Source organism: Chenopodium album, chromosome 15 (assembly GCF_948465745.1).
Source record: "Chenopodium album chromosome 15, dcCheAlbu1.1, whole genome shotgun sequence".
In the NCBI taxonomy this organism is placed as follows: Eukaryota; Viridiplantae; Streptophyta; class Magnoliopsida; order Caryophyllales; family Amaranthaceae; genus Chenopodium; species Chenopodium album.
This window is the reverse complement of record NC_137848.1, coordinates 41,757,130-41,769,828: the sequence shown is the minus strand read 5'-3', so window position 1 is coordinate 41,769,828 and position 12,699 is coordinate 41,757,130. Positions and strand designations below refer to the sequence as shown.

Below are 12,699 nucleotides of genomic sequence, written 5' to 3'. Positions count from 1 at the left end.
CGTATGTTCACTTAGATTGTTAGAGTATTTTTTATTTTTTTTTTATTATTTTATCCAGTGATTTTTGCGATTTGTACAATACCCTATTATATGACCAGTTTACCTATAAAGTCCGCTACTCTAAAGACTCATGCCCAACCAATGTAGGGAAATGACAAACATTCCCACACCTAAATAGGTACTACATGTTGTAGTGCTAAAGGGACCTCCTTTTATATACGCTTGTTAAAATGTCATTGTCTTTTTATTCCACGGTTAATACTTGTTTCGATAAATACAAGTTCGGACCAAACCCGTTGATATTTATCTAGGTGTTGTATGGACGAGAGTAAAAGAGGGATATGTATGTATAATTGTGTATGTTTGTTACGCGTAGCTTTAGATGAATAGTATATTTTCAGCGTTATTTTAGGATCGAGCTTATTCATTCTTTCTCTTCGCTGATTAAATGCATGGCTTTCTAACATATTGTTTTGGCCATTTCGTTTTGTTGTTTTGTATTACTTTTTTTTTTCTTTTTTTTTTTTTGTCTTTTATCTTATTTTTTTTTATGATTTGTTTATTCAGTCTAGTTTGTGTATTCTTTTGTCAATTTTGATAAACAATCGTCAATAGTGAATTAACGTTACCTTTTTTTATCCCCCGTGGTTAATATTGTATCCAATAAATTTCAATTTGGATCAATTGTATCAATAATTATCTGACGCTAATTGGGACAGCTAGATTTCATACGCGTCACATATTGCATATCACTATTTAAAACACTATTTGACACTATTCAAACACTATTTGACACTATTCAAATAGTATTTTCCGTTACGTTGCCGACGTGAATTTGGTCTTCTGTTTTATTCGTTAGCTTGTTGTTTTGATCTAGTTTTGTACATTTTTTTTTCTCCTTACGACTATGATAAATATAAATTTGTGTTTTAGTAGAGTGAGGTAAGATAAGAGTTTACCCTTTTTTTAAGGTCATTCGGTTAAGGGAATATATTTTACTCTAGACTACCTTAAATTTATGTCATATGACTTAATATTGTGTGATTTTACATGGTGTATTTTCACTTTGATCATGTCAATCTTATGATTTTATATGATTTACCTTAATTTATACTTTTAGTAAGAGTTATTATTTGTAATGCTCGTATTTATAAGGTTTTGTCGTGTGGTGATGTTCTTGGTTAAATTTATATGTACTGTCTAATAAGGGCAGAAGTTATTTTTTTATTTTTTTTTTACTTTTTATATAAACTTTGAAATATTATGTCCAACCCTACTAGTATTGTAACCTAATGTCTTTGTGTAACATTCAGACCTGACATCTCAGAGGTGATATTTATTTTATAAGTGCTATTTTAGTACCTTGGTGAGTATAATAGTCACTAAATAAATTTAGGCATTTTGTTATCGTATACCATGTGAGTATTATTTTTGAGTTGTGACATGACTTGGTCATATATTTTCTTTTTTGTAATACCATGGCATTTAGAACCTTTTTATTATATGAATATTGGAGTTGATTTTATTACGGTTTTCTTTATATTATCAGTTTAAGTGTTGCAAAACAGATTAAATAGTTTGTTACATATAAAACGAGAGAATTTAATATCAAGATTCTCATTATTACCAAAATCTTGATATTACCAAAATAATCCTTGAATTATATTTTATTTATTTTTTTTATTTAAAAATTAACCCCTTTATATTCCTATAAATACCCCCCAAATTTTCTCATTTTAGGACACCAAAAATTTCCTACAAATTCTCTCTCTAAAAATTCTCTCTAAAAAATTCTCCTCTAATATTTTGCTTTAGTTAAAATCTCTCTAATTTAGCTTTATTTTTAAGTTATTAGCTTATAAAAAGCATCATATAATTAAGTTGTTATTTTTATTTTTATTTTTAAGTATTGTTATTATCTTCAATTCCTATAAAAAGAAAATATTTCAAGTTCAAGTATTGTTGTTATTTTCATCTTTGTTAAAAATTTAGTTAATTATTTAAGTATTCCTATTCTATATTAAAACCAAAAATAAAGTTTATTTCTTAAGATTTAGTTTTATTTTTCAAGTTTATTTTCTATAATAAAAAAAAAAAGAGTTCATTAGCTTTATTTTGCACTAATTTCTTTTAATATCTCAATATTCCAAAAAATATCACTTAGTCTCTTTCATTGTATTTTAATTAAGGAGTTATCACCTTTTCATCCTTGATAAACAAAAGAGGTTATCCAAAAATTGCTACATCTAGCTCAAGGTATTATCTTTATTCCTTTCTTAATTTCCTTAATTATTATTATTATGCTAACTAATGTGTTTGTTTCCATGTGATGATACCAATAAGGGTAATGACGATATTAGGTGATAAATTAGCCCTAAATCTTTCATTACTCCAAATTAGAAAGCCAAGCCTATTGGTGAGGTGATAGGTTACAAAGATGGGGGTTAATTGCATTTTGCATTGCATTTCTTTCTAATACATTTTAAACATGAAAGGTTAATACATTCATCTTTTTGTCTAAGATATATTTTTTAAAAATAATTTCCTTCTTAAAGTGAGCTTAAAGACCTAAGGAATTAAGAGTTTATGTAAAGGATGTTCAATAGTGAAGAGTTACTTACTACGTTCCAAAGATGGCCTATAAAACAACCCTTACGTCCAAAAGAAGTTCTATTTCTTTAGCTCAAGTGATAGAAATTTTCAAGAGCTTTTCAACCGTATCTCACAATAATTTTTTCGATTTTTCCACGATTTTTAATGATTTTTTTAGGTTAAACTGTCAAAGAGATGAAATATGCACGTTTTTCTCTTAATTTTTTTTTTTAAAAAAATTGTATTAATTTATTTTCAAGAAACTAATGGTGTCATGGAACCAATATTACACTATATCATGTATTTCTATTTAACTTTAATTATTAAGAGTTTTAAGTAACTTTAATTTTATCTAGAGATGGCTTTAGAAATAAGAGTTTTTCACAAGCTTTAATTCTAAAAAAATGTTTTAAAATCTTTAATCTTATTTTAAAGATGACTTTAGAAATAAGAGTTATTAACCAAATTTAATTCAAAATGTTGTTGTTTAATCTTTAATATTATTTAAAAAATGACTTTTGAAATAAGTGATGTCTTAAGGACTTTAATTTTATTTTAAGACGACTTCAAAAATAAGAGTTTTAACAAACTTTAAAATATTTTATAATTTTGTGAACCTTCTTATTTCAAACCCTTTCGCGACACAAGAATCAATCGTAACTTTGCTTGTTTGTTTTAATAACTAATGATAGTTAATATAAGGTTATGGCCTCATTTCCAAACATGAGGTTTAAGATTAATTATTTAGTTGTATAAGGTTGTAACATTTATCCATCTCCATAAAAATAAGCTTATATCCTATTATAATTACCCGATGGATTAATTGACAATCGGATATGATTAAATAGTTTATTGTTCCCTTTTATTTGGAAGTAAGGCCTTGACAAGTGTAGTGTTTTATTTGGTCAGTTCCATTAAGCCTAAACACATAACTCTTAAAACCTAACAAAAATTACCCTTGAGTGAGATTATACAAATATACAGTGAACCCTTCCAGCTTCACTCAAAAAATACCTTGACCCACCAAAAAGTCGTCAATTGGGACGCATTTGTTGAATTGCCTTGTTCAAAAGACATTTTTGGTGATCACTAATCGGGGTGATTTTCCTCAACCAAGGTGGTTCATTTTACTTTTATGAGTGAATCCGTCAAAGGTCACAAAAATCCCGCTTACAAAAAATGACATTTATGTCAACTACCCAAATTAAAAACCCAATGGAATTGGTTACTTAAAACATGGCATCAGTCCGAACTACGAAGGTTTTGATCCGTGAGTGAATTTAAAATCTCACTATGATCGGTACGTAGTGCAATTTTGGTGCTCAAACCTACCTTATATTAATTATTATATCATTTTTTTTTGTGATTAACATGTCTTAAAACTTGATTTTTAACAACGCAATAGTAAGAGCCCGTTCCTTAGAACGGAAGGGAAGACGAGTTCCAGACGTTCGATTCTCTTAACCTAAACCCCGAACCCTGTGCCTTATATCTTTATGGAGTTAACAGTTGATTTCTTTTAGTTTTATTTCTTAAAATTGACTAATTTAAAATCCGTCCTTATTCGGATAAAAATAAGGTGGCGACTCTAAGTTTTGTTTATAAGTCTTATCAGACACTTAAGTGGAACCTTTATAGACTAATCTTTGTCCACTAAAAACCAGGTACCACAACTGATTGGAGCTGAATTGGACTGAACTAAACTGAATATTTTACGAGAAAAGAAAATTAGAAACTCAACTGAACTGATTGGAGTTGAACTGAACTGAACTAAAAATAAGCTGAAGAGAACAGACCCTAATATGAATAGTTAGTGAAAGTTGCATTTATTTTTTTCGAATGTAATAATCCAAACCCCTTCATGTCTATTACCATATTTAATTATTTATAAAAGCTAATTATTTGACTTTATGATAAGGTAATTGATTCATATTTATCGATTTTTAGTTTACATAACTTGGAATTGGGGTTTGTAAATTAAACAAAAACCTATTCTTTTTTGGATAAATTTCTTAAAATAAATGCGATGAAACTTTTTAATTCCATATAAGAATAGTTTTCATATATGATTTTAAATATATATTAAACAATTTATATGATCATTTTTAAAAAAATAAATAAATATTTTTGTCAAATTATAAAAATTTGAAATTTGTCCTCCCGAATGAAAATCTCTGGCTCTGCCATTATATTGAGGCATCACCCAAACCAATAACTAGATCTATACAACAAGTCATATACTGTTGATAATAAGTAATATAATAATTACATTATTGTGTTCTTCTTTTTGAATAACCCATGCATACAATACTTCTAATTTTGGGCAAGAATTTGTTTGACTCAAATCCTTCTCCCTCACCTACATGAGTGTGTGAGATTGATGCTAACCTCGGAGAAGGAATCGACCATAGTATTTTGTATCTCGGACAGACATACCTAATATTTCTAAAATATTGTGCGACTTCATTCTCCACCAAAAATTCACCCTATATATATTTTTCATTAGAATACTTGTATTTGTAACCTTGGTACGTAGCCCATATTATTTTCAACAACATATATTAACTTTGACCATCGATAATAGAATAGTTAAAATTATACAAATTGATACTATGAAAATATAATTAATGTAATGAAAATTCTCCCTTGAAAGAGAGGGTGATACTACCTTGCGAGAGAAGTTGATTCTCCGGCTAATTATGGTCGACGACCTGATTGACAAGTGCTCTAATTTGCGAATCACTAAACCAGAGAATGAAATCGTGGACATTGGCGACGTAAAGGATGGTGAATCCGAGAATCGAGTCTCGCTAATGCTAGTGGGGAAATTAATCTCCTATCGAAGCTTCAATCTAGATGCTTTCAAAAGGACCATGACCCAAGTCTAGGCGGCATCGAAGAAATTTTTAATTAGGGTAATCGAAACCAACCTTTTTGCTTTCCAATTCTTCCATTGGAGGGACAAGGAGAAAGTTCTTGAGGGGCGCCCTTGGTGCTTTGAAAACAATTTGCTGGTGTTGAATGAGGTGATTGGGGATGAACAACCTTCGGATGTAACACTCACCGTTCTGGATACGATTGGAAAATATTCCGTTCAATCGACGATCAGATGCGGTGGTGCGGGTGATAACAGCCCCTTTGGGGGAATTGCTTGAAAGTGAACCGAATGACTTTTGCCTTGACAAATATAGAAGAGTTAAAATTAACCTGGACATCACAAAACCCTTGAGTAGATTCCTGAGCATAAAAGGGAGAGATGGGAAGGTGTTCAAAGTTAAACTCAAGTATGAAAGGCTTCCTTTCTTCTGCTTAATGTGTGGCATCATAGGCCATAGTGAGAAGGACTGCCCAAACACCATGGAAGAAGAACAGAATCATGACATGGGATGGAGTTTGAGACTTCAAGCAACCCCAAGAAAAGGCAGACAGAAAATTATTGATGAAGCAATGGAAGTGAAGAGTAGCAGGAAGGTTCTGTTTGTGGCGAAACCTGCTGAGAATGAGCTCAGTGTAACAACAATCCAGAAACCTTTGAGACAGAAGGAGGACATGACTAATCTCAAGCAAGATGTGCCTAAAGTCCCTTCCTAGGATGGGGACCTTGTAGTCCTAAACCAAAGCACAAACGTCGTGGGCACTGAGAGTATTGGTGATGGGAGTAAGCCTTCTGACCATGAGAACACTTTTGCTTTAGGTACTGCTGACATGGGACCTAAAGGGGTAGTAAAGAAGCATAAGAAGTTAGTGAGGGGGAGGGGAGTAGCGCGTATGGAGATTGAAGAGAAGATAGACTCAGGGACCAGGGATAGGGAGTTAGAAGGGGACACTTCATGGTAAAGGGTGGGAGAAAAACAAAAAAGGAGAGAGGAGGTAAGTGAGAACATAGAAGAAGAAGAAGAAGCAGGCACGGAGCGTTTGAAGTCTGATGCCTTAAGTGGTGATATGAGATCAGCGATGGTTGGCATTGACCAACCCCGCCGGGAGCCATGAGTACCCTCTGTTGGAACTGCCGGGGTATGGGCAACCCCTAGGCATTTTGTCAACTCCATAAATGGAGTACTTTTTATGCCCCCGACATTATCTTTTTGTCGGAAACTATGATGAACAAGAACATAGCAGAGAATTTGAAGGATAGATTTGGTTGTACAAATGCTTTTGGGGTGTCAAGCAAGGGCAAAGCAGGTGGTTTATGCCTTTACTTGAAGGAAGGAATTCAATGCTCCATTGTATCATTTTCACAGCATCACATTAGTGTGGACATAAGTCGAAATGGGGCAATAGCTTGGAGATTCTTGGGGGTCTATGGCTGGCCGAATGAGGAAGAGAAATTTAGAACCTGGAATCTGATACGTCACCTATGTGGTGAGACCGACCTTACTTTACTCCTCGGTGGTGATTTTAATGAGCCACTCAGCTATATTGAAAAAGAAGGTAGAGCTGACAGGGAACGGAAGGAGATTGCCAACTTCCGCAATGTGATTGATGACTGTAGGCTTCGAGACATTGGTTTTGAAGGCCAATGGTACACTTGGGAACGTGGGGGAACAGTTGAAACCCGAGTAAAAGAGAGGCTTGATCGTTTTCTGGCTTCAACCCCATGGTCCGACTTGTTCCCACAATCGAAAGTCGAGCATCTAACCCACTACAAGTCTGATCACACACCCATTCTTATTAGACCTTTTGATAGAGTAAAGAAAAAGAAAGCTAAAAAGAAAAAGAGCTTCAGATTCGAGATAAGCTGGCGGCTTGACGACTCTTGCGAGATGGCTGTCAAAAAAGCATGGGAGTCCTCTATGGGATTTAATATGGTGGAGAGAATTGCAGCTGTTGGTCCGGGCTTAGTTGAGTGGAGTGCAGACAAGTTTGAGGCACTAGGAAAACAAATTGAAAGCACCGAGGAGGTTCTTTGAGCTGCACGGAGGCTGCTAATTTCAAAGTAGAGTTGTGAAAAGTGTAATGAACGTGAAAAGAAGCTTGATGATCTTAATGAGAAACAAGAGGCCTACTGGTACACAAGGTCAAGGGTGGCGGAAATCAGAGGCGGAGACAAAAACACTCAGTATTTTCATCATAAGGCCTCACAGAGAAAAAAAGAAAATTTTTATCAAAGGTCACTATGATGATTCGGGTAGCTGGAAAACTAATAAGCAGGATATTAAGAGCATTATGTGTGATTTTTATCATGATTTATTCACCTCAGCTAGACCGACAGAAGATGATTTTTCCAGAGTGTTGCAACATGTCCAGTCAGTTATTTTAGCAGAAAATAATGATACTCTGATGGCCCCGTTTACGAAGGAGGAAATCATCAGTGCTCTATCCCAAATGCATCCCTGTAAAGCGCCAGGACCTGATGGTATGCACGTAATATTTTATCAACGTTTCTGGCATCTTATTGGTGATAGTGTAACTGCTTTTGTTTGTGGTATTCTTCATGGCACTATTTCCCCTAGCACTGTTAACATGACAAACATCGTACTAATCCCGAAAGTGGATTCTCCAACTTCCACTTCGGAGTACCGCCCTATTGCTCTTTGTAATGTATGTATAAGCTGGTGACGAAAGTTATTTTGCTCCGTCTAAAAAACATCCTCCTGACGTTGTTACCTAAAATCAGAGTGCCTTTGTTCCTGGAAGACTGATTACTGACAATGCTCTCGTTGCTCTTGAGATTTTTCACACCATGAAGAAAAGGAGCAAGGGTCGGAAGGGTTGGATTGGCATGAATTTAGACATGAGTAAGGCCTATGATAGGGTAGCATGGGGATTTTTGCGACGTTTGTTACTCACGATGGGATTTGATGGTAGATGGGTGAATCTGATCATGGATTGTGTTTCCTCAATGTCATACTCCTTTGTCATCAATGGAGGAGTATGTGGCTCGATGACTCCGTCGAGGGGCCTTAGACAGAGAGACCCCCTCTCTCCATATCTGTTTATTCTTATTGCTGATGTTTTTTCCAGAATGATTCAGAATAAAGTTGGAAATAGAAAGATACATGGAGCCAGAGCCAGTCGCAACGGACCGGAAATCTCACACCTCTTATTTGCAGATGATAGTTTACTCTTTACCAGAGCCTAACCGACAAAAATGTGCAGAAGTAGTTGATATGCTCAACCAATATGAAGCAGCATCCGGGCAGAAAATTAACTACGAGAAGTCGGAAGTTTCTTTCAGTAAAGGGGTCAGAACTGGGCAAAGAGATGAATTGTTGAGTCTTTTGAATATACGACTGGTAGATAAACATGACAAGTATCTCGGAATTCCAATTGATAGATAAAAAAGGTCCACATTTGATGCCATAATTAACAGAGTTTGGAAGAAATTGCAGGGATGGAAGGAAAATTTTTTGTCTCGCCCCGGGAAGGAGATTCTTCTCAAATCGGTTATTCAAGCTATCCCAAATTATTTGATGGGGTCTACAAATTTCCGGGAAAAGTGATTTGAAGTCTGAAGTCCACTATGGCGAGATTTTGGTGGGGACAGAGTGAGGCAAAGCGAAAAGTACATTGGAAGAATTGGGAGGATATGTGTGCTCTGAAGTGCCTCAGTGGTATGGGGTTTAGAGATCTAGCGGTTTTCAATGATGCATTGTTGGGGGGACAAGCTTGGAGATTGCTTCGTAAGCCGGATTCCATCTTGGGTTGTGTAGCAAAACACTACCCAAACCAAACATTCTTAGAAGCTAGTCTAGGATTTTTGAGCAGCTTCTCTTGGAGAAGCATTTGGAGCTCGAAAGCGTTGATTTTAGAGGGCTACATTTGGCAAATCGGTGATGGGGTGACTACTAAAATTTGGAGGGATCCATGGGTGGCGGATGGGGAAGGAAGATTTATCTCTAGCTTGGAAGTGAATGGCTTGGAGACAGTGGCTGATATCATTGACGGTGAGACAAGGGAGTGGAGGGTTGATATGATTGAGAAGTGTTTTAATGAGAGGGATGCTAAATGTATACTTAGTATTCCTCTAAGCTGGCGCACTAAAAGGGATAAATTAACATGGGCTTTCTCAATGGATGGAGTTTACTCCGTCAAAACTGCATATATGTTAGGAAAGGGATGCAATTTTGACAACTTTCACAGGGCCTTTGTTGATTTTGGAAGCTTGAAGTCAGTCGGAAGGTCAAACATTTTTTGTGGCGTCTTTGCACAGGTACACTACCTGTCCAAAAATCGCTGCATTATCGCGATATGATTGACACCCCTGTATGTCCTTGGTGCACCAATGAGATTGAGTCAGATGGCCATGTGATTTTTGGATGTGTCAGAGTGCGTGAATTGTGGGAGGACAGTGGCTGCTTAGCCATGTCCAGATGGGAGGATGCTAGCTCCATGTGTGATTTGATTGAGAAGTGGAGTACTCTTGATAAAAAGCTAGTGCAACGAGGGGCTTTCCTTGCGTGGGGTATTTGGTATGATAGAAATATGAAGGTTTTCGAGAATAAAATGACTCCAAATGCGCTTTTGCTGTCCCGTGCTGCACGTCTGGCTGAGGAATATGGGTTGTATGCTGCTCATGTGTACAAGAACTCCATTGCTAGGAAACTTGCAAGTGCCAAAACCTGGAAGGCTCCCCCCTCTGGCTGCATAAAGATCAATCTGGATGCCTCCCTAACAGTTGAAGGTTGGATTGGGATAGGCGTTGTGGCTAGAGATCACACTGGTGGGGTTGTTTTTGCTGCCACGAGAAGAGTAATAGTGCACTGGCCTCCTGAAATTGCAGAAGCAAAAGCTGTTGATATGGCTTTAAGACTTGGGAAAAGATATAGGGTGGAGAATGTGATTGTGGAGTCCGACTGCCAAGCTGTGATCAACTGCCTTTCGAAGGGGGCTATCTTCTACTCTGATTTGGACACGGTCTTAGATGATATTCTACATTCGAGTACTTGTTTTAATTCTATCTTTTGGTCTCATGTTAAACGCGATGGTAATGTAGTCGCTCATAATCTTGCTAAGCTAGTTCCTTTTGGAGTTGAACAGATTTGGGAGTATCGTGTCCCAAACGAGATCTCTCCTTATGTAACAATGGATATTTTATCTCTTGATTAATACTAGCTTAACGGGTTTCAAAAAATACTATGAAAATATATATTGAGATTAATCCAGAAATTACAAAATATTAACAGTTACTGTAATACCCCGTATTTTTATACGTATTTTCCTAATTAATTAATTAATTATTATTTTCTAAAAAGGGTATTTTAGTAATTCAACTTACTATTTAAATCTTGGAGCCAAAATGATATTTGAATTTTGGCGCCAAAAGTATTTTAAAAACAAATTTTTATTTTGGATAAGATTTATTATCCATTTATCCTATTTTAAAAATCGGATTATTTACATATTTCGGATATTTTAATTAAAGCAAAATAATTTTTTTAATTAATTAATTATTATGGCCGAAATTACCTAATAACTAGCTAGGATTTTCGGATTTTCCATGTATGGAAAATCTGATTTTTCTTGGTTATTTATTGGTAAATAATTGGTATTTAATTAATTAATTATTAAATTATTATTCTATATTATTTATACAATTATTTTATTCCTTAAAAACCGAGCAAAATATTCCTAAATATATCTAGAGGAATCCGAAAATTAGAGCTATGGTAAGCTCCATATTTTCGGCCCTCATGAAATTTTTTTGGGGGAATTTAATTGGTAAAATTATATTTTTAATTATCTCCCAAAATCTCCTATTTTCCTTAATTCTAATTCTCCATCTTTTTAATATCCAATCATCATATTTTCTTACCATTCATTCTTCTTAATTATTCCCCAAGTAATTCCAATTTCCTTAATATTTTTCATGACATACATACCTTCTATATTCAATTATACACAATCTCTTTAATATCAAAACTTTCCTTAAATCTTTACTCACTTCTCCAAGTAATCCCTTAAACCCTACTTACCATAATTCTTCCCAAATTCTCTTGCCATAATTCTTGCATGAGCTAGCCTATAATACCCCTCCATACCTCTCACATTCTTCACACTAATTCTCTTCTTTTCTTCTCTTCTTTTTACACAAATCATCCCGTTTATCTTTGAAGCCAATTTTTTGGCACTTCTGGTCAGTTTTTGGGGTATTTTTGTTTCACAGAAGATTGTTCCTCTCGAAAAATCCTTGAGGTTAGGCTCAAGAATCATCCAATTCGGAGTTATATCGAAGGAGTTATAGCCTCTACAAGTTCTGCCTATTCTTTCCAACGAAAATCCAATTCTTCTCTTTTCCTTGGTTTCTTATCTTTTCTTCTTCTCTTCTCCTATTCAATTATTATTATTATTATTATTATTATTATTATTATTATTATTATTATTATTATTATTATGGGGGATTTATAAAAATTATTATGAGTAGTTTTAATTATATAAAATTAGATTTTTAATGATGTTTATGAAAATTAATTTAAAAGGTTCATGTACATATAGTTGGGGGTTTTTAATTTCATTGTTGTGATTATTTGTTAACCTTATATTAATTAAGGTTATATTTATTTGTAGGGTGTTTTTGATCAAGCTACTTGAGAGTTCTTTTGAAGTGTTTTTGGCTAAGCGAGGATCAAGGTACGTTAGGTGGTTAGATACCTTGAAAAAAAGATTGATTTGAATGAGCATGTTTGAATGATTTTATGGTGATTGAATTAAATTGACTTGAATTATGGTTTATGAAATAAAAGTATGTTTAAAAGATTGGTTTTAATAATTAAATTGGAGTGTCGATTTTTATAACATGTTTTGATTAATTAATTTATTATTCATGTTTAAGAAGGATTGGTTTTGAAAGCATGTTGGATTTATAAAAAAAAAAAAGGGTTTGAATTATTATTATTAAAGGTTGGATTTATTGGATTTAAAGGGATTTATTGAAGCATTGAATTAAATTTATTATTTATGCTTTATAAGCATGTTAGTAATCCCACTATGCGGATTTGGTATATTGATAAGGCCTTGGACTTTGTATAATCGGGTCTTTCCTCAAGAATAGCCTTGTAACATAAGGAGACTAGCTTGAGGGGTGTGCACACTTGGGAGAGGAATTGATTTAATTGGTTTTATTAGTTTATTATGAGGAATTGGTTTTAATATGAGGAATTGGTTTTA

At 34.3% G+C, this 12,699-nt stretch overlaps 1 protein-coding gene across 1 annotated transcript; it reads left to right on the top strand.

Annotated features, from left to right (window-relative positions):
* Nucleotides 1-9,055: 9,055 nt before the first annotated feature.
* Nucleotides 9,056-10,641, top strand: LOC145581195 (uncharacterized). Its single transcript, XM_081638248.1, has 2 exons — nucleotides 9,056-9,542; nucleotides 9,746-10,641. The coding sequence occupies exons 1-2, from the start codon at nucleotides 9,056-9,058 to the stop codon at nucleotides 10,639-10,641; spliced, it is 1,383 nt and encodes a 460-aa protein (XP_081494374.1).
* The last annotated feature ends 2,058 nt before the right edge of the window (nucleotides 10,642-12,699 follow it).